This window comes from Ovis canadensis, chromosome 21 (genome assembly GCF_042477335.2).
Source record: "Ovis canadensis isolate MfBH-ARS-UI-01 breed Bighorn chromosome 21, ARS-UI_OviCan_v2, whole genome shotgun sequence".
Lineage (NCBI taxonomy): Eukaryota > Metazoa > Chordata > Mammalia > Artiodactyla > Bovidae > Ovis > Ovis canadensis.
This window is the reverse complement of record NC_091265.1, coordinates 39314162-39337124: the sequence shown is the minus strand read 5'-3', so window position 1 is coordinate 39337124 and position 22963 is coordinate 39314162. Positions and strand designations below refer to the sequence as shown.

Sequence of the window (22963 nt, the reverse complement as noted above, 5' to 3'; positions counted from 1 at the left end):
TAGTGACTGAACTGAACTGAAGTCAGCTCCCTCCCAAGAGAGAAGCTGGGTAGCTGTGGAATTTTGCTGAACATGACCAGATCTTAATTATTTTATTTTCTCCCCACCTTGGGAGTTTATGTGCGTATAATCAAATTAGTTACAAGCTTTGATCCATGACACCTTGTAACCATTAGTCCATGGTGGCCAGCTTTTATTTATTTAGATAGCTTGATCATTATTTTCAATAATGAAATTTTGTACCTTGTAACCTATCATCTAAAATAAAACTAAAAATGGAGCAGTTTTTTTAATTCATAATCATGCAGTCTTTCTCAGCCTATCCTCCTGTTTTTCCCACCCTAGAAGCTTTGTCATGATATATATAGTTTCCTAGTTTGCCAGTGGAATATATCTCTCTACCTCCCCAGGGACAGAATGAGCAAAGCAAGAAAAGAGGGAGCAGAAATGAGCTTAATGAAGATGATACTTCAAGGAAACCAGGAGGGAGGGACAAGGACTAACTTCTACCGGATGATATTGAAACTTGTATGTTTCCTTATTTTTTCAGAATACAGAGTGTCCCTAGCAACTAAATATATGCCAGTTATACTTTCATAGGATCATTCCAAGTGTTTAGAATTTGAAGGGCTATTATTTTTATTTACATAAAACTCTTGTCATATTGAGCGCATGATGGTGATACTGGGCATCCGCAAACCTGGTATCTGCAAACCCACCTTCTCATTCTATTCCTCTTTTAAAGTCCCAGTTTCATTTCACATACTGAGACTTTTTTAAACATAAAATCAATCTTTCTGTGGGTAAACTCCCTTAATTTTGAATTTTAAAATTTATTTTCTTGCAGAATTGAAAGAGTTCTTTCAGAAATGGAATCATACCATTTAAGAATTGATCTGATCCAATATCTCCCCTGGTAGTAAATTAATAACAAAGGGCAGTATAACTACAGATTTGAGTCTGTAATGTCACTGAATATCTGTGATCTACAAGCCATCCTCTGGAACCTAAAAAATGGTCAGTAAAGGAGTGACACACCCGTGATACCCGAGTTTTTCTGGATTTGCAGGGGAGCTGTGATTCCAAGTTCCATCGCAAACCACATATTACTACTGGGGTCACCAAGTCAAAGAAGGAGTGACAATGACCTCTCGCTAAAGAGTAAGTGCCATAGCAGAGGGATCTTTTCACTACTGCCTCTCCAGAATCTAGATGAAAAACTGGAGCATTATCTTATTGGTATTTGGAAAAGCAAAGACCTAGTGGTAAGTTAAGATAGTCACATCCAGCCCTTAAGATTATTCCACTTGCAATGCCCTGTGCTGGGTAGTGTACATTGGCAGTGTAATTTAATCAGCACAGCGTGGTGTTTTCATTTTCATCATCATGGCCTTTGCTCTTGAGAAAACAGGTCCAGAGGAATGAAATTACTTGCTTAGGTCACACAGCTGATAAATAAGAGCTCAGATTTGGACTGTGTGGTTTCTTCCATTCTGTCTTCTTATAAGCTAGAAAGATGTATGGTAGATGACCTGGGTTCTTGTGTTGGTTAGGCCAGCAACTAAGTAATACTATGCAAATTGTAGGTCCTCTGAGTACCAGAATACATGTTAGATTCATAGTTGATCAAGAAGGGTTTAACCAAATATAACTAATCTATGCATAATCTTTAGGGTGCAATAGTGTGTTCAGATGTTTTATGAGATATTCAAAGAATACTTGCAAGGATCTTGATTTCCCCAGAGTTGCTTAAGTTTTGGATGACATCCTACTTTTTAATTTTCTTTTGTGTTGTTTGAAATTTTTGGCATATTACCTGAGGTTCAGGAGGCAAAGAATTTCTTCTCTATTCCAGATAATTTCCAATAATAATATGTGCAACAGGGTGAAATGTGAGCAAAAATGAAGTTTAGGTAATAGATGCATGAACTGGCACAGCTTCCTATACCCCGTTCTTCATTGTACCCTGTGCAATTTGGAAATTTTTTTAATTCCCATTTGTAGTCAGTTCCCTTAGCCTTTAAGGAACTATGCGAAAAAGAAATATACCTCCTGATGTGAATACCAGGTTTCAAGTAAATCTGTATGGTGACTTATACAGAAGGGGTAAGACTTTGAAGGCAAAGAAGACTTTGAACCCTGGCTCTGCAGGTTACTACCTGTGCAGCCTTACAGGGGGACTTGATAACAGAGCCCCCATTTCACCATTTTTATTTGGATAATAATAACATTAATATGTTAAACATATTACATACTCATTTCAAATATGTTAACATATAAATAACACCTAAATGACGCATATGATACCACTCTAGTGACGGAAAGTGAAGAGCTAAAGAGCCACTTGTCGGTGAAAGAGGAGAGTGAAAAAGCTGGCTTAAAACTCAACATTCAAAAAACTAAGGTCATGGCATCCAGTCCTGTCACTTAATGGCAAATAGGGGAAAAAGTGGAAGCAGTGACAGATTTTATTTTCTTAGGCTCCAAAATCACTGTGAATGGTGACTGCAGCCATGAAATTAAAAGACACTTGCTCCTTGGAAGGAAAGCTATGACAAACCTAGACAGCAAATTAAAAAGCAAAGACGTCACTTTGCCAACAAAGGTCCATATAGTCAAAGCTATGGTTTTCCATTAGTCATGTATGGATATGAGAGCTGTACCATAAGGAAGGCTGAATGCCAGGAATTCATGCTTTTTAGTTGTGTTGCTGGAGAAGACTGTTCAGAGTCATTTAGACAGCAAGGAAAACAAACCAGTCAATCCTAAAGGAAATCAACCCTGAATATTGATTGGAAGGACTGATGCTAAAACTGAAGATCTAATAATTTGGCCACCTGACGCAAAGAACCAACTCATCGGAAAAGACAGTGATTTAAAAAAATAGGGCTTTTAAAGATCAGATTCATATTATTTATGTGATGATGCCAAAATATAACCATGAGGCTTTTTTCCAGGGTGACAAAATATAACCATGAGGCTTTTTTTTCAGTGATGCTGGGAAAGACTGAGGGCAAAAGGAGAAGAAACTGGCAAATGATGAGATGGTTAGATAGCATCACCAACTCAATGGTGAACGTGAATTTGAGCAAACTCCAGAGACAGTGAAGGACAAGGAAGACTGGCGTCCTGCAGTCCATGGGATCGGAGAGAGTCAGACACAACTTAGCGACTGATCAACAACAATCTGATGTTTCCATGCTACTACTCTTAGGAGAAACTAAATCAAGCGCAAAGAACAATGAATGCCTGAAACCCACTTGGTGAAGCTGAACATCTTGTAGTTTGGGTTTATATTTTCTGGGTATTAACCTTTGTTCCTGGTCCATATTTACAGTCCTAACAGTATCACTAGCAGTTGGTTTTATTTAACAGACTACATAACCCTGTTTGCCAAACATTATTTTAAGTCCCTTACAAATATTGACTCATTTCATCCTCACAGGACTCTGATTATTATATCTGTACATTTTTAGGACATCACAAACATATCATGCTTTCTTTATAGAAGCTCCTAATATCATTTCTGTTTAGGAGATGAGTAAATCAAAAGCACACACATATTATAAAACAGAAACAAGTCTCCTAACCAGGTCTGCTGCTGTGTGTGTGTGCGTGCGTGTGCACGCGTGCGCACGCCTGTACATGTGTATAAACAGATCTGGATCAAGTGCTCTTTGTGCCACGAAGAAACCCAAGCTTACCTTCCTGCTTCAAGCCCCTGCCTCCTTTGGGTACCACTTGAAACTTTTCTTAACCAGGTTTCTGTAATTTTTAGCTTGTGAAATTTTTTCCTGTTCTGTTATTAACTTTGAAGCAGAGCACTACTCTCAGTATCTTACTTGAAATGTTTGTCACCAGATCCCACAAGTGTTATTTGGGGAATGAGAGATTTTATACATTTGTATATATATTGATGTATTTTTTGGTTTCTTATGAACATACTTAAGGCAGATGTTGCCTAAACCAGTGTTTTCTTAGTCACAGGGTACTGAGATGCAGGAAATAGGAAATGGTATTTGAACACCAAGGTACGCACTCTACGTCCTCTGGCAGAAACAAAGGAGCTCACAATTAGTTACTAAGCAGCAGAATGTTAAATCATCCAAGGGACTTTAAATGATGTGGAAAATGACAATATTGTGAGAAGTTCTATGTAGTTGAACTAGCATTCAATGATCTAAAGACATAATAGGGCTTTTAAAAATTAGATTCATATTATTTATGTGATGATGCCAAAATATAACCATGAGGCTTTTTTCCAGGGTGACATTTTTTAATAACAATTAAAAATTAAAAAAAAAAGCATTTTCTCACTGAGCTCTCATGTGAATAAAAGAAATTCTGTGTTAACAAGTTGCAGTTGTTTTCATTAGTGAGAAATTGTGTACATTTAGAACATGAAATTGTTGGTTATCTAGCAAAGTTTTACAGTAAGGTATTTGGATGGAAGTATTACACAATTGTTAGAACTGGAGTTTTTCTGTCAGAACAACCTGTAGGATCTTGGCTAATTCATTCAGCAAGTACTTTTTAAGCATCTACTGTGTGCTCAGATTCTGAGACTGTGGTACCATATAGAGAGGAAGTAATCAAGTAATAGTACTTGCTATGATGGGTCTTGCAGTCTAATTGATGGAAGAGGTGATGATAACAATTATTCATAAATAAAATTTATATTTAATAGTTCAGAGGAGAGATGCATGGGGCTATGCTCTGCTAGTGTGTAATCTGGTCTGGGAAGGTTAGTAGGGTAGTGCTGAGATGGGGTTAGGATGACTTCACAATTCTTATCAAAAAGCTAAGTGAAGTCCACCCATCTTTAAATAGCATGTTTCTACTGAGGCATTTTCCCTAAAGGAATAATTCAGAACTTGTTAAGCATTTTTTTTTCTATAAGGACAGGACATTGTTTTTTATTATAGAAATGTTGGAAACATCTTAAATTTTCAAAATTAAGCAATTAGTTAACTTTATTTTGTTTTTAGAAATTGTATTGACTACTTAAAATAGTTTAACAATGTAAAAATGTTTTTATTGTAATACAAATGCATAGTAAAAAGAATATCTATAAAATAGTATTTTAAAAGCCTTCATCTTTGTCCCAATTCTATTTTTCTAGTTCTTTGATATATTCTTTGATTTCAAGTATATCAATAGTCATATTAATAGCAATTGTAATAGCTCTTCATGCTAGCTCCTGTTTAGCATCAAGTGCTTTACATCCATTATTTCAATGGATTGCATGTAAAAGTGAAATAGGTATTATTATTTTTTTTTTGTTTTTTGTATACTGCAGCTTTTAAATGTGTCACCAATGATATGTATTCCCTGTGTAACAAAGAATTGTTTCAATACCCCTGCTATTTACCATGAATTTCCTTATTGCTGTTTTATCTAAGAGAAATCTCTTGGTTTTTTGTGTGTGTGTGTGTGTGTGTGTGTGTGTGTGTGTGTGTGTGTGTGTGTGTAACAGCATTCTGCGAAGAGGGCTGCAGATACGGTGGAACATGCATGGCTCCCAACAAATGTGTCTGTCCTTCTGGATTCACAGGAAGCCACTGCGAGAAAGGTAAGGAAGCTCTTTCTCTAGGACTATAGTGCTGTGGATTGACCTGATGCATTGCATCTTGTTGGTGGATGTGGCTTTCCCAAAGCTGAGTACCTTTTGATTACTGCATCTTAGACATCCTCCCTCTGAAAACAGAACTTCATCTGCCCTCCCTCCAATGTGTCTAATTTAGCAAAGTCAAATCTTTTGCCTGCTACCATTTGCAGTGTGCATTTTAGCGCTAATTAGAGATAAAGCCTGACGAACTGACCTGCCCCACTTATCATCTATTGGGTAGCAACACAGGCAACCACTAGAGCTATAACAATCTGCTGTGTGTGTGGAATGTAAATTCGAACCACGTGCTCCTTGAGTAACAGTGCATTAAATAACTCCAGCAGCAGGTTTATTGGTGTGCTTGAGATTTTATTCTAACAGTGGTTTACTAAGAACGTTATCGTTCATGGACCTGATATTATAAGCCAGTTACTATTAGTAAGAGTCCCTTATGTGCAGCTTTCTATAAAGGTAGTGTTTACGCTGGGCAGTACTTGGTGAAATCCAGTTCATCAATTGAAGAAGTCCTCCTGTGTGTAAATGAAAGTGGTATTCAATGCCAATGTAACAGTGTATGTATCAGTGCAAACAAGAGGTTTTTTTATGCCTTGTAAAAGTGAATATTTCAGTGTATTTCCCCATGAGTTCCATTAGGCTAAAATCACTGTATTATGTTTTTCTAAGTCTGGAATGTCACCCTCAACTGGAAAAACAGAAATGTAACGCTGTAGTCATCATGCCTCTTATTAGATGAGGGGAGTATGTTTTCATCTAATGCCAAAGATCTATGCAAAGCTCTTGCTTCCTTTCCTTCATGTTAAAGGGTTCTGAATTTAGACACTAATTTTTTAAATTAGCATGTTTATTATCCCCCAGCTTGTTTGACATATTACATTGTACTGCCCGTGTATTTGTAACGCAGCCTGATCATTTTAAAAAGAGTCAAAATTTAACTACATACATTATTCAACAAGGAAATCAACAGTGTGTATCATTGTTCCCATGTTTTGTAATAATTATCGATACATTAGATCATATTTATTAAACAAAAGTTACTTGATGTGTCTTTTTAAAAAGACATATAAAAGAGCCAGGTTCTGCCTCGGAGCAGAAGAGAATTGCCATGTAGAACTGAAGGATTCTTGTCAAAAGCAAAGCAGCTTAGCCCACAGGCTCTTATTGTAGCACATCAGATTTTAATTAGGTTTTATAAAATTAAGAAAAAAGCCACTAAAGTAAAAGTTCCTCATTATTTGCTCTAAAACTGCTATGTGTTTCTTAAATTATTATAGAATGTAGGAATTAATGGAGACAGAATGGTGATGATGATATAATGTTGATGATGATGGATTTTAATATTACTAATTATATACCATTTATCGTGTACTAATTATGGATTATGTCTTTTAAGGGAGTATTTTAGTATTAAGAACAAACAAAAGAGATAGACATTATTATGCCCACTTTGTAGATGGCAGATGAAAGCTTCGGTAGATTAAGTAACTTCTGCAATTCTATGGAGTCAGTATTAGAATTGAGAATAAAACTCAACTTGTCTTCCACAAACTACATTATAAGCCCTTGCATGTGTTCCGAAGGATAATGCATGAACTTCCTATAAAATCGGGGTTCCTGGTGAATATGTGGGGGAGAGCCCATGAATTTACACTTTCACCAATCACCTCAGGGTTGCTTGTTATAAACCAGTCATTATTATATTGTCATGGTGATATTTAACCAGAGAATCCACTGTGAAGATCTTCTTCTTTTTACTTCGTAAAGAATTGGAGGAGAGCATTGATCTTAGACCAGAGCTTGAGTCAGTGTCAGCCCAGGAAGAATTAATTATGGTTTCTCATGGCTTGCTGATTTGACCTCTGTACTTTTCTCTCCTCAATAAGTGGCTGATTGAATCAGTACTTACATTCTGGTCCATAATGTGGAACAGAAAATATCAAGGTAAAGGAGAAAATCAAGACCAGAGGCAAAAGACAGGCAGACATTGGCAGGTCATAGGTTCCTAGATGAATTTAGAGATTGAGAATTACTTACTTTTGAAAATGTATACAGTTGCAGTAAAGAAAAAAAATAGAATAAGGTTTCTCTGTATGTGATATTAACTTCCATCTGTAGCAAACCATATTGACCAGTATTCTAATTCCAGGAGATTTTTTGGATGAAGTACATATTTTTCCAGTCAGTTATGTGCAGGGGGTCTATGGGAATTATGGGACTCTTTAAAAACTGTGTTGTGTCTTGTTGGAATTATTTTGTCATGCTCACTATTAGCAGTAAACATTAAATAATTCCACTTGCCTTTGAATAGTGATGCTAGACGTTGTGAGACACAGGTACAAAGGAGAAATGTAAATACATTGTGAATGTCTACTGGCATGATTGAACTAAATGTTTTATTTGATTTTAATTTTATGGCTAATTAAATGATCCCATTGGAGCTATTTAGAATCTACTTATATTTAGTTTTAAAAATATTTTCTTTGCCCTTGCCTCCTGTTATTGGCTGTATTCATTGTTTGTGATAGCCTTTCAGAATTCAAGAGTATTCAACTAAGTCATAAAATGTGTGTCTGAAACGTAATGAAGTTGAAAATCACACTCACGTTTGATGTGTAACACAGAGATGAACAACTCTGCATTTATTTTATATTGATAAGATTTTAGTAAACTTAAACTTTTCAGCACCTTACTCAAGATAAGCAAACATTTCACCTGCCTTGGTTTCTGGACAACGTGCTGTGTTCCCTCCTCTCTCCTACCCTTTGATTCTTCTCTGTGCACTTGGTATACAGAGAGAGATGAGTGGAGAACTAGGAAGAGTATTTGTATTACTCTTAGGATAGAAAAGATCCACAAATGAAATCTCTTTGTCATCCTAAAGAGCTAAAAGGATACCATGCCACTCTGATGTAGCCGAAGAGAGAACCAAATGAAACAATCCGAAGTAGTTGTCCAGAAACTTCTCAAATATAATATCAAAGAGTTGTACTAAATTCAGAGATATATTACTTACCATAAAATAGCATAGTATATCCTCCTCTATGAAGTAAAGTTGCAAGCAACAAAGAGATTCAACATAAATTGTCAAGCTTGTCTAGTGAATGGGTTCTTCACCTTGACGTTATTAACATTTTGGACAGATAATTGTTTCAGAGGGCTGTCCTATGCATTGTTGGATTTTTAGCAGCGTCACTGGACTCTACCCACTAAACACCATTAGGAACCTACCCCCAGTCGTTCAGTTGAAGATGTCTCCTGACATTGCCAAATATCCCAGGGAGGCAGAGTCACCTGTGCTGACAAGTTCTGATACAGATCTAGCACTTCAAAATATATCTAACTATCTGTCTACTAATAAAATTATAAGCTTTTCTGAGACAGAAATGCATTTTGTAAAGCATTTCTTCAGGATTTTTAGAATTACTTTAGGTTTACTGTAATTAGAAAATTATTTTTTTTGAAGTATAGCTGACTTACAATGTTATATTGGTTTCAGTTGTGCAGCATAGTAATTTGACATATTGCTAGACTACTCCATACAAAGCTCCTATCAAATATTGACTGTATTCTCTGTGCTAGAGATCATTTTGGTCATTCATTTATTTTATACCTAGTGGTTTGTACCTTTAAATCTCCTTTACCTTTCCTGCCCTTGCCCCGATTCTCTCCCACTGGGGAACCACTAGTTTGTTCCCTGTATCTTTGAGTCTATTTCTGGGAAATTAATAAATAGCAAAGAAGTTGAACAGCATTGTCCATTTGTGATATAAATTCTAGGAGTTGTATTTGTCTATTTAGTTTATATGAAATTTCTAATTTTCTACAATAATTATAAATTATGTTTACAATAAGAAATGATTTTTTAAAAGATTAACATAAAGAGAACTTAAAACTCATGAAAAGGACTTCATTTTTCTCAGTGACTGTCAACGTTTTGCCTTTCCTAAAGGAAAATGACTTTCTGCAGGATAATTATTCTTTTCTTTCCCTGTGCTTCAGAACCCTGTAGGTATGTAGACAGAGGGTAATAGTTTACCTTGAGCATATGGTCCGTCCACCAAGTAAAAAAAATGGTCAGAAACAGGAATTTTTCTATTCTTCCAAATTTTACATTTTGCCCCAATTTTGATGGAACTCTACCAAGTGTTCATGCTAAGTCACTTCAGTCATATTTGACTTTTGCAACCCCATGGACTTCAACCTGCTGGGCTCCTCTGTTCATGGGACTCTCCAGGGAAGAATACTGGAGTGGGTTGCCATGCCCTCCTCCAGGGGATCTTCCTGACTCAGGGATAGAACCCATGTCCTGCAGCTCCTGCACTGCAGGCAAATTCTTCATTTATTTGCTATTGCTCTGCCCACCTTTGTTTTGGAGAAAATGTTTGAATCTTTTCGAGTGTGGATAATAACTCCATTTTCTAAATGGAGAATAGACTATTTCCTTGCAGCATATCACAGGACCGTGGGCAGGGCATTTGGGAGGAGAATGAGTGCAAATTCATAGCAGTTAGGAGTTATTTAACTTTTCTCTGGGTGAGTTTTCTCAGGTTATATGGCACATACATGATGCATGCTCAGCAAATGGAGGCTTCTATTATTAATGTTGCTGCTATTGTTATGTAGCTAATAGATCCCCAGGAAAGAGTAAGCAGGACTTTTGTGACATCATAAAGTGAAGTACCAGGACTTGGGTTTCTCAGGTAGCTCAGTGGTAAAGAACTACCCTGCCAATGCAGTGGGTTCAATCCCTGGGTCAGTAAGATCGCTTGGAGAAGGGAATGTTTACCCACTCCAGTATTCTTGCTTGGGGAATCCCACGAACAGAGAAGCCTGGTGGGCTGTGGTTCATGGATGGGGTCACAAAGAGTCAGACGCAACTTAGCGACTAATCAAATGAATGAAACAAACCAGGAGTTGAGAGTTTGCTCACCCAATTGAACCCATCGAGGATGGATGTAGATACTCTTTAACATTTTTATTAAAATGATATGAGTATAAATTTGTCTGAAGAACCATTCCCTGCAGTGGATATTTCCAGGAAAAAAAGATAATGGCAGAAGAGAGGCAATGCAGTGGAGGCTGGGAGGAGTCCACCCCTGCTAACACTAAGGTCATTCATATTTAAAGCAGCTCAGTCTTGGGTTCAGTTGCTGAAACTCGAGTATCTTACTCCCCTCCTCATCTTAATTCCATCCACTCCATATTAGCTTTCCAGCTGTGATGGAGAAATTGAGGTAAAGATCTGATGCATTTCCCTATGGCTCCAAAATGGAGCTCTGAACGCTCAGAACTCCTTGGAGCTATTTCAAAACCCTCTTCATGGTCCTGCCAGGCTCACCATTTTATAGGGTTTCAGACATCTGGAAAAATACCTGAAACCATTTTTCATCCTCATCTCCATAGTACAGAGCAAATTTTCAAGTCATTTCAAGTATAACTGTAGGGAACACTGCCTTTTGTTCACAAACCACGATTTGGACTACAAAGATGCAGCCTGGGAGAGTGTAAAGAATACTAGACGGAAGGACAGAAACCTGTGTTCTGCTATGAGATCTGCCACCATGAATTATTTAGCCTCTGTGAAGTGAAACTTGAGTCAGCCCACTACCCATGGATAATGAGTCCAAACCTTTTGCACTTGTTATTTCTTATAAGGAAAAGCTAGTCCCACCCTTGGGAACATATATGAGGGTGCGTTATAAGTGTTACTCAAGCCAGTCAGTAGTGGAATTAAGGTTCTCACCCATGAATGACTGAATCCAGATTTTATACATCTGCCAATAATCTTCTGCCTCTTGATCACATTACCTACGTTCAAGGGCAATTAAACATAACAGATAATGTGCAAGGCTAAATAAATTATGTTCCTCTGTGAGCAATAAACCATAATCTCCCACTTGATTATGCACACTGATTTATATATTCCTTTCAACATCTTTGTTGCGCCTAAGATGAGAAGAAAAATAAATAAAAATAGGAGTAAGAGCAGTCTTTGCAGTCATTTTAGCTCAATTTTAGTTGGACTCCACTATTTACCAAGGGATTCTCAGGTGGCACTCGTAGTAAAGAATCTGCCTCCCAATGCAAGAGACACAGGAGAAGTAGCTTCAATCCCTGGCTGGGAAAGATCCCCTCAAAGAGGAAAATGGAAACCCACTCCAGTTTTCTTGTCTGAAAAGTTCCATGGACAAGAGGAGCCTGGGAGGCTACAGTCCATAGGCTGCAAGAGTCAACATGACTGAGCGCACACATATAGAATAGTGTGTTTACCAGAATCTGTGGCATTGGATTGGTATTGGTTATACATGGTGTTGTTGTTCAGTCACCCAGTCGTGTGCAACTCTTTGCGACCCCATGGACTACAGCACGCCAGGACTCCCTGTCCCTCACCGTCTCCCGGAGTGTGCTCAAACTCACGGCCATTGCATCGGTGATGCCATCCAGCCATGTCATCCTCTTGATGCCTTCTCCTCTGTCCTCAGTTTTTGCCAGTGTCCAAGACTTTTCCAGTGTGTCAACTGTTTGCATCAGATGACCAAAATGCTGGAGTTTCAGCTTCAGCATCAACCCTTCCACCAAGTGTTCATGGTTGATTTCCCTTAAGATTGACTGGTTTGATCTGCTTGTTGTCCAAGGGACTCTCAAGGAGTAAGTGTGTGTGTGTGTGTGTGTGTGTGTATTTGTAATGGGCTTGCCATATGGCTCAGCTGGTAAAGAATCCTCCTGCAATGCGGGAGACCTGGGTTCAATCCCTGGGTTGGGAAGACCCCCTGGAGAAGGGAAAGGCTACCCACTCCAGTATTCTGGCCTGGAGAATTCCATGGACTGTATAGTTCAAAGGGTCCCAAAGTGCCAGACATGACTGAGCAACTTTCAATATTCAATAGTATATATGTAATACAAAATGTTTCTAAGCTTCAGTTTGCCACTACAAACAGGATTTTTGGCAGTTTTACGTATTGTGTAATATTATTGTGAGGTGAAATGAGGTAGTCGATTTAAAGCATGTGGTATAGAGTGCCTGGCACACTCCACTCATCAGCCTGCCACAATCTGAGAAGTCTGCAATATGGAGATGAGGCACTTGGCCTTTTTTCTTTCAGTATTGTATTGTCAAATGCCTATGTGTTAAGACTCTTACCCTTTCTCTTTTATGGGAAAGAGAATAAGATCTGTGTGCAGCACAGTGGTTTTCTAGCATCAAGGCCCTCTGAATAAGAGATGTGTAGTTGCCAAATCTTCTTTGGTAAAGTGCTCTGGTGAGGATCTCTGGTCATGAGGGACATCCAAATAAAGTTCCCTTGGCATGACAGTCCTTTCACCCTTCTGTAGCTCTGAGCTTGTGAAAGGCCACTTCTCTCTTGTGGCTCCCTTGCTCTGCAAGATTAACATGATTCGGGTGGTGCTCTGAAGCTCTTTTGTAGTATTTCAGGAAAGGAGATACTTTCCCCCTCCTTCACTCCAAGTGAAATTCTCTCTTAAGGTGTTCTTTTTTTTTTTTTTTTTAATTCTCTACTTTATGACCAAGGCAGCCTCAGACCCAGGCATTAACCTTTAGACTCTTAAAGCAGAAGTCAGATACCATTTGCTAGGTACCTAACCATGGGGGGGACATTTCTAGATTAGGGTTGAAGACTGTCACCCTGGGATGAGTTTACAGTGGATATTCTTACCTCTTGCTCCCGAGAAAAGAAAAGAGAGGGTGACCCGAAACTGGAATCATGCCAGGTAGCTCTCTCTAACCAAGTCCTCACTTCTGGCCTCATTGCAGTCCTTTGCGTGAATTTCTAGGACTTTGTTTACAGAGCTGGAGATTGGTTAATAGTTAATGTAGGCACCGCTGATTTTTGAGTTTTATAAAGGTAGTCTAGCACCCAGCTTTGAAACATGGCATATTGTTATGTATCAGGACTCTAACAGAAGAAATATCCAGTCTTAATAGCCTATTACATGTGAATTCAACAAATATTTAGTAAATGAATATATGAATGAGTATACACAAAGACCCAAAATTTCACATGGTCCCGTCTCTTCATTTTACAGATCACAAGTCATAATGACTCCAGTTGAAATCTCATTTAAAAGACACTTAAGTGAATGTTTATTATGTTGAAGATGAACGAGAAAAATGTCATTAACAAGCATGCCATTCATAAGAATAGTATTGTATAGAAATTCTGTGTATTTCCAGTAGTTTTGTCAGCTTGCCTCCCAGGAAGCAAAGTGAAGAGCACCAATCGTTTTAATAAATTGACATCCCCCATCAAATATATGAAAGCTATTAGGGATTACCTGTCTAGTTAGTAATGCAGAAAATAATTCCTGACTATTTAGATGACAAGCAGTTTTTCCTCCCCTCCAGGCAAGCTCATACGTATTGAACTGTGAAAGTCAGGAGTTGAGTTCATAGGCTCATTTTTAATCCTCTGCCCTGGAAAATTCAAAAGCCCTTTTAACTTTAAGCACAATGCCTGAACAGAAAGGAAATCCAGGCTTCTGTGAAAATATGACCAACTGGAACCCAGAAATTGCAAATTTTCCTTGGTAACTAATATCCAGGAATTGTTTGTAGGCAAGTATACTTAATGCACTGTAGATCATGTGGAAAAAACCTGATTGAAGCCACTAGCCTGACCAAAGAAGAATATAAACTCATGCAGTTTGCATCACTTTCTCCTAACAGGATCCACTAGAAAAGGTTGCCCGAAAGTGTTGCCTTGGGTCCAAAATGTGATGAATAAAATAGCAGTATCTAAGCATTCATTTTGGCAGTGTTTGAAAAGATAAGAAGTTTCAAGCTTGGCAGACTAATGTGGTTTTAAAACATTCTCCATTTTTATAGAGACCTTAAAGTTATCTATGTGTGGCAGCAATTTTAGCCAAGAAGATTGAGTCCATAAGGGGAGATTCTAGAAGATTATTTTATTAATCTTGCTAAGAAAACCTTTCAGTACCTCCTTAGTGCTTAAGATCAAGTCCATCTTCCACAGCATGATATCTAAAGACCTCCATGATTGGACCTCTGCCTGCCTCTCCAGCTTTATCCGCTCCTCCTCCTCCTCATACATCTCAAATCCCAGCTCATTCTAAACTACTCTGGTCACTGAAATGCACCTTATTGACAGCTTCTGCCTTAATGTTATCTCTGCATATAACGCATATATAGACTTACATGTTGATTACCAATCAGTCCAGTTCAGTGCAGCCACTCAGTCATGTCCGACTCTTTGCGACCCCAGGGGCTGCAACACGCCAGGCTTCCCTGTCCATCACCAACTCCTGGAGCCTACTCAAACTCATGTCCATTGAGTCGGTGATGCAATCCAACCATCTCATCCTCTGTCATCCCCTTCTCCTCCCACCTTCAATCTTTTCCAGCATCAAGGTCTTTTCAAATGAGTCAGTTCTTCGTGTCAGGTGGCCAGAGTATTGGAGTTTCAGCTTCAGCATCAGTCCTTCCAATGAATATTGCCAATGATTACCAATATCTGATGTTAATTAAAGTACAGGTGTACCTCGGAGATACTGCAGGTTCAACTCCAGACCACTGCAAGGAAGAGACTATCAAAATTAAGCAAGTCACATAAATGTGTTGGTTTCCCAGTGCATATAGAAGTTACTTGACTCTATACGGTAGTCTACTAAGTGTGCAGACCTTCCCCAGTGGCTCAGTGGTAAAGAATCCACCTGCAAAAGAGAAGACACAGGAGACCCAGGTTCAGCCCCTGGGTGGGGAAGATCCCCTGGAGAAGGGCACGACAACCCACTCCTGTATTCTTGCCTGGAGAATCCCATGGACAGAGGAGCCTGGCAGGCGACAGTCCATAGAGTCACAGAGTTGGATACAGCTAAAGCGATTGAGCACGTGTGCACTAAATGTGCAATAGCATTATATCTCAAAAAACACTGCATGTATCTTAATTAAAAACACTTTGTTACTCAAAAATTCTATCATCTTCCATGAGTTGTAGCAGTAACATAAAAAAATAGCTGTATTAACAAAACATTGTACATCAACCATACTTCAGTGAAACAGTTTTCAAAGGGAACAAAAATCACTGATCACTGATCACTGTAACAAATTTAACAGTAATGAAACAGTTTGAAATATTTTGAGAATTACCAGAATGTGACACAGAGACATAGAGCAAGCAAAGGCAGTTGCAAAAAATGATGCCAAGAGGCTTGCTGGACACAAGGTTGCCTCACACCTTTAATTTGTAAGGAAGACAATGTCTGCAAAGCATAGTAGAACAAAGTACATATAACAAGGTGTGCTTGTAATGGAAAAGATTGATTTTTGAAGGTTACTAATTATTTGAGTACTCCCAATCTGTTCCCTCTCAAAATATCCCTTCCATAGTTTTCCTCATTCCAGTTGGTGATGAAATCTACCCTTTCCCGTTCTCTAGGTCAAGATCTTGAAATTGTCCTTGACTTCTTTTTTTTTTTGCAGTGCACATCTAAATCTTTGTTCTGCCTTCAAGATATATTTGGAATCCAAGCATCATATGATCACTACCACCACTTCTCCACATGACATCATTATCTTTAATCTAGATTATGGCCCAAACCTCCAAACTCTTCTCCTGTCCACTGTGGTACAGCTGTCGCCTCTTTGTAATCATAACATGGTACTCAAGGGGATCATGCTGAAACGTAGATTGGATCCAGTCATTTTTCTGCTCCAAACTTTCCACGGCTCCCCATTTCCTCAGTAAAAGTCAAAATCTTTATAGTGATCAACATGACTTGACCTGCTCTCGGCTTCTCTCCCTGTTATTTCTCTGTCCTCACCATTCAGGGGGGCATTTCAAGCATCCTTACTTGAATCCCCTGTTTTCCTGCTATATTTTCCTTATAGTTTGGTTGTTTGAAATGTTCTTCTCCTAAATATTTTCGTGATCTGCTCCCTCACATCATTCAGATTTTTGTTCAAGTGTTACTTCCTCAGGAAGACCCTCACCGCTGACTAAAATAGCTCTTGCTTTCTGTCTGTTGTATTGTCATCAATAATGCTTTTCTTGACTGGTCCAACTACCCGGCCAGGATATAAACTCCATGGGGCAAGAGTTATTTTGTCTTATTGCCACTGTGTTTCCCAGGGGCTGGGGCAACACTTGGCACATAACTGTTGCTCAAAACATCTTTTGAATATAGATACTTGAATCCCTTTTAGTTTTATATTAGTCTACAAAACCAAAATACTGTCATCAAGATATATCTTAGAAAGAATGAAAAAATTATTGTTGTCAATCACTCACCTTCATCCCTGGTATTTTTAGATCACATGTAATCAGAGTTATCCCTGAGGTTTTCTTCTCATATTCCCATTCAATCAATCATCACAATCTATTTGTTTTTTTCTCTATTCTTTTGCCTAGTCGAAAGCATCATCATTTAGATTTTGCTTAGAATGATAGCAGAGGGAAGTCTTCACGTCTCACATCCTCTTCTTTCTTCACAAAAGAGTGTTCTTTCTGTTTCATTGCTACCAGTATAATCTCTATAAAAGGCAAATATAATCAAATCCTTTTCTTGATGAAAAACGTGAAATGGTTTCCAATGCCTCTTGATGTAAACTCCAACCTGGACTCTCCCCGTGAGTCCCTTTCCGATTTCAAGTTATAATCAATAACTTGAATTTTTCCCACACTGATTTTTTTTTTTCCTTAGATTTTCCCTAAGCTGTGATCCTACCGCAGGTCTCTGTCCAGAGAGACCTGGGCAGTATTTGGAACTCTTTGCTTCTCTTTCTCCACCTTTCTTTCTCCTCCCACCATTTCCAGCCCCCATCTTCCCTTGTTCACTTCAGTTTCAACTGCAGCTTTTCTTCATAAATATTTTCTGAAACATCTTGTAACCTTGGCTATCTGTGTGTTTTTATGAAAGAGGCATTAAACTCAGTTTACCTATGTGTAATATTGATAAATGATTTTAAGTTTATTCTTTTGAGCAATTGAGATTTTTCCAGAAGAGACTTCCAGTCTAATGGAAGGGATCAGTGGCATTTCTGAAAGAATTATGCTTGATGCAGCTATGCAACTTAAAAAAAAAATTACCAATTTTAAGTGCTGCCAGCTATAATAACTTTGTTTTAACGGGTATTTTTATTTGTTCTTTTCATGTAATGTGCTTTGCATCTCCAGGCAGTTTTCCTACATTTAGGTAAAATGTTTAGCAGGTTGTAATACTTTAATAACTTATGAAAAGGGTAAAATAAAATTTTCTTGAGTGGAACTTGGAATAATTTGAGGGACATTTTTATGTACTTTTAAAAATCAGAATTTAATTGGGATGCCAGATTTATAGCAATTTGCATCTTTAATTTTCCAGATAATCTGGAGTTTAGCATTTGATAAATGATTTTTTAAAGCAGACATGAAGATTTTGTTAATTTATAATTTATTAATGTGTTATTACTATAATTAAAATGTTAGTTTTAAATTCAGTCTTGTATAGAAAGAAATGTATTAAGCAAAATTATGTGAATAAATATTCCCACCAAAAAAAAAAAAAGAATTATACTTGGATGCTAGCATTGTGAGAGCCAGGTGGGATAGAGAAGGCAAAGAGTTTCACAACTCAGTATATGTATTTCCATGGAATCCCCTTGTTTTTCGTAAGGGGATGCCTCTGCTCTGAGCTGTCTTCCAGTTTCTCTGGTACCTTCTGCCGAGAAGGCAACTGCAGTCTTTGCTGGGGCAGGAGGAAGGCCAGGAGTCTGGCTGAGGTGAGGGAACATCTCTGAGGAATCTTAACTGATCTACTTTCCAATTAGTTTTCTTCTCTTAGCCTCACTATTCCCTGCAGTTTCACAGACAGCTGATGCAACCACTTCTTGTGTTCTATGTTGTAAATCACATTGCTTTCTGGCTTCTTCTGGCTTCTCCACTGCAGGTTATGAATAATTTTTCTTAGGCCTTCTGAGTGAGTTAGTTAACTCTCATCCATCTCTTTTTTAGCTTCCAGAATTCTATTGCTTGTGACTCTTCTCCAATGTCCTTTGCTCTTGAGGGTTTATGTCCTTATTGCTTGTGACTCTTCTCCAATGTCCTTTGCTCTTGAGGGTTAATGTCCTTCATAATGTGCCTTTAATATTATTTATTACTGTTTCATGGAGAAAGGAGTGGGAGATGTGACTGTTTAATCTAGCAACTTTAGTTGGAACTAAGCTCCTCAATTCTAAAACTGTTTCTGACTCATAGATGAAAAATCAAAATAAACCATGGATGAAATGTATATACAATAATGTAGAATGAAAGAATGAGGCATTGGAGGATATAAAATATATTTCTCTTTTAGAATAGAGAAGACTGGGGGAAGGGATGTAATTTAATTTATATCTCATGACAATTATTCTCTCTAAAAAAATATTAGAAGAAGCTTCCTGGAAAGACAGACATTTCCCCTTTGGAAGTAGAGTATCTATCTAATTTCAAAGACCAATAGAGCATTATTTAATATGTTAACTGTTTGAATTATTTCTTTAAATTCTCAGGATGTTATGAAAATTGGGGCCATAAATTGCCTTTCCACTACGGATAGTGAAAGTCAGGTTTTAAAAAAATCAAGAGCTATTTCGTATGAAATTTCATTTGAAATGTAATTTCAAATGATTTGAAGTGGGCCTTTCAATGGTTTGGGAAATGACCAAGGGAATATAAATAAGAGGAAACGGCAAAGGAAAGTGTAGTACATAATTGGGGTTGAAGGACCATCAAGATACCGTAGAGATAAGCACTGCACTCAGACTTATTTAACAACTTCATTAATGATCTGCAAGAAGGAGGATTCAACAAGTTAATTAAATCTGCAGATGGTCCTTAGTGGAGTTACAAATACCAGGGAGAACTAAAAGATAATATGAGAAGACCTGGGGTCAAAAGCTTTGATAGCTTGGGGCAAAAAAGAGCAAAATTAAATTTGGGAAGGATAATTACAATTGAATATACTTTGTTCAATGAAAAAATAGACGTTAAACTACAAATAGTACTGAATAGAAAATAAAGCTTTAAGAAATTCTGTGACTGATGAATACGTTATTTAGACAATAGCCTTGCTTCATGACTCCAGAAATGTATTCATTTTAGAAAGAACATGTACTTTTTAATAATATATTTGTGGTGTGCCTGATATTTGCAACATTTAATCATCAAGAGATGGCTGGCTGATATTACAGAAACAGGTAAGAATTGCTTTAACTCTCAGATATACTTGCATTCAAGTAAGGTAGACGGGGGAGAATCTCACAGAAACGGTACAAAGAAATCATGAGGTTAAGATGGAGAAGTGATGGGAAGAACAATATAATATGGAGGAGACATTGAGAATCACCTGACTATGAAATTATTGTTGTTCAGTCACCAAGTCGTGTCAGACTCCTTGTGACCCCTTGGACTGCAGCATGCCAGGCTCCTCTGTCCTCCACTGTCTCCTGGAATTTGCTCAAATTCATCTCCATTGAGTTGCTGATGCCCTCAAACCATCTCATCCTCTGTTGCCCCTTCTCCTTTTGCCATCCAGCATCAGGGTCCTTTCCAATGCCAAAATATAGGAGTTTCAGTTTCAGCATCAGTCCTTCCAATAAACATTCAGGGTTGATTTCCTTTAGAATTGACTGGTTTGATCTCCTTGCAGTCCAAGGGACTCTCAAGAGTCTTCTCCAACACCACAGTTCAAAAGCATCAGTCCTTCGACTAAGAAGTAGTTGATTTCAACTTTTCAATATGGACTATTTGTGTTAGTGTGGTGGGATGTTGGGAAGACTGGCAGGTAATTTTACATCCTGACCCAGTAGTACCATTCGCAGTACAGTGCCCTCTCAGGTATAGGTATTGAAGAGTGTCTGCTTTCAATGGTATGGTCAATAGAATGGAATCCAGCCAAGGCCTGGGGACAGTAAAACAGCTGGATGCAATTCTAGTGATAACCATCAGAATAGAAGTCATCTGTATGCAAAGACACATGTAGGCAAGATGTCAGCCACTTTTTGAGTACCTTGCCTTTGTCAAGATTGTTCTAAGCAATTTACATAAGTTAATGCCATTAATGCTCACACTCAATCTACAGGATTAGACATTATTCTCATTTCTAATTTGCAATCAAGAAATCAAGCCTAGAAAATGTAAGAAAATCACCTAAGGTTAAGTGCTAATAAGCATGGGGAAACTGGTATTCAAACCAAGAGCTTCTGGCTTTTAAGATCTGTGTGTGTGTGTGTTTTCCAACTGTGTTATACCATCTGTCACAGAATATTAGCATAAATAATATATGCAGAACTCATCTGTATATATATTTTGTCTATTCTTTAGAGTTTTATGTAGAGAAATATTCTTCTGAGACTCACTGACAGAGCTATTCTTAAATACAATAAGGTTGTCAGAAGAATTCACTCTGAAATTTTCAATGCAAAATCATCTTAATGGGAGTGTTTTGTACCTGAGTTAATTGATTTTGTGTCTTGAGAGAGAAGACCCATTAACTAACATATAACAGAAATTACATAATTTTATAATATCATTCCCTACTATTGTCACCTAGAGTAGATTCCTACGAGTCACCACATTTTAATGTTTAAGTATTACTATGTTTCAGAGGTAGTGTTTATATGTGATCAAATTCAGATAATCTACAAGTTTAGTTAAGGAGATATGTTGGAAGTCTTTCTATCTAATCTTCAGCTGTGAGTGCCCCTACTCAGAAGGAACAAAATTTACCAATTTCTTGTGTGTTCGCTAATAGGCCACCAAGTGTAACAGGACCCAAATGATGTTGATTTGTTTAGAAGTGATGAGGATATCTTGCGTAGTTACACACGAGACAGTAAATGAGTTGGAGAAAATTAAAATACACTTCATAATTTTATTTGGAAGAAGCTAGGGTGGGAAAATTCCTCATGAAAAGTGCGCTGGATGGGAAAATGCAGGCAGCTTTACTGGAAAGTGAGCAGGATATAAGAGAAATCCAGAAGATTAACAGTGAGAAGAGATGTCTAGGTTGACTGATTGCTTTAGCATCTCCATATCTGCCCTCTCTGTGAAACTAATCAGAATTCCTTGAGCTTCTGGTGAATGAGATTTTGAGGTGAGAAGAATTCTGTTTGTAATAAAAGTGAGGTGGTTTGAGTTGAAACTTAATCACATTCAGGAAAGTCAAGTATCCCTTCTGGGAGAGATCAAGCAGATTATGAAATGATTTTAGAGAATTGGTAACAAGAATGTTCTTTCTAACTTTCAAATCTATATTTGGCCAAGTAAAACACATGGAAAGAAAAATTCTGTTTTGGTCCTTGGATAAAAGACCTAAGAAATATTTCTTTTTCACTCCTACTGAAATCACTCGTTGAGTTTTTAGAGCTCACTTCACCCACTAAAATGGCATCAGTGATTGTGGACAAATTTTTTCACGATAGAGTAGAATCTCTTCTATTATTCTCATCATAGTAATTCCACCATTATTTAACACTGTATGAGAAATATCACAGGTCATGTTACAACATAAAACTTTGAAAAGCATAAAATATTAAGAACATAATTCCAGTTTTTGACATGGGTAGAAATTACACTGGCCTCTCTGAAAACAACACCTGAATCACAGTCTCAAAGATGAGAACCTGAAAAAAAAAAAAAAGCAATCCTCAAAATCAACCAACTATGAGAATATATTGATTAGAGGAGTAAAGATAACACTAGCTGAGATGACTTCTAGCTTAGAGAGACCAGGTCAATTCTCACAGACCTTAAGTATCTTTTCAGTACCCTCTTCAATTCTAGGAGAATGTTGTTGCAAGTTTTGGCAGAAGCAGTTTTCATTCACATGTGCCTGATGTTGAAAATTTCTTCAGCAGGTAAATGAAGTTTTGCCCCAGTGGTTGTCATCAAGGCATCAGTAATTAACAAGCCATACCCTCTGAACTTGCTTTTCACCTGTACTATTACATTTTTCCTAAGGAGAGAAATCTATAGGGAACTAAGCTATAGAATCTGGCAGGAGGGGTGGGAGAGGATTGGATATAAATGTTTTTTCCAGTAGAAGCAACTGAAATCACCACATTTATAGAACTATTTGACTCATTCATATATAAAAATTATAAAACAATATGTGGTTCATTTAGCAAATAAAAACTGGCTCAGAATGATATTTATAAGAGCAGAAAATGATTTTATCTCAGGTAAACAAAGAATTTCTAAAGAAAGGGCTAAAGAAATACAAAGACTTGGCAGCTAGGGTCACTTGTGAACTATAGAATTCACATGTATTTACTTAGTCTATTAATGGCTACCAACTACTTGCTAGGTAAAAAATGATGTTTTAAAAATCCAGTTTATGTGTTAC

At 37.6% G+C, this 22963-nt stretch overlaps 1 protein-coding gene across 4 annotated transcripts in view; it reads left to right on the top strand.

Annotated features, from left to right (window-relative positions):
• NELL1 (neural EGFL like 1) overlaps window positions 1-22963 on the top strand; it is a 1018153-nt gene that overhangs the window by 765656 nt on the left and 229534 nt on the right. For 3 of the 4 annotated variants that reach the window (XM_069565320.1, XM_069565321.1, XM_069565324.1), the window contains exon 15: window positions 5477-5572. The exons of the other annotated variant lie outside the window; for it this stretch is intronic. In XM_069565320.1, coding sequence (XP_069421421.1) covers window positions 5477-5572 — 96 coding nt within the window. The remainder of the gene's footprint in view (window positions 1-5476; window positions 5573-22963) is intronic. 4 annotated transcript variants of the gene reach the window in all.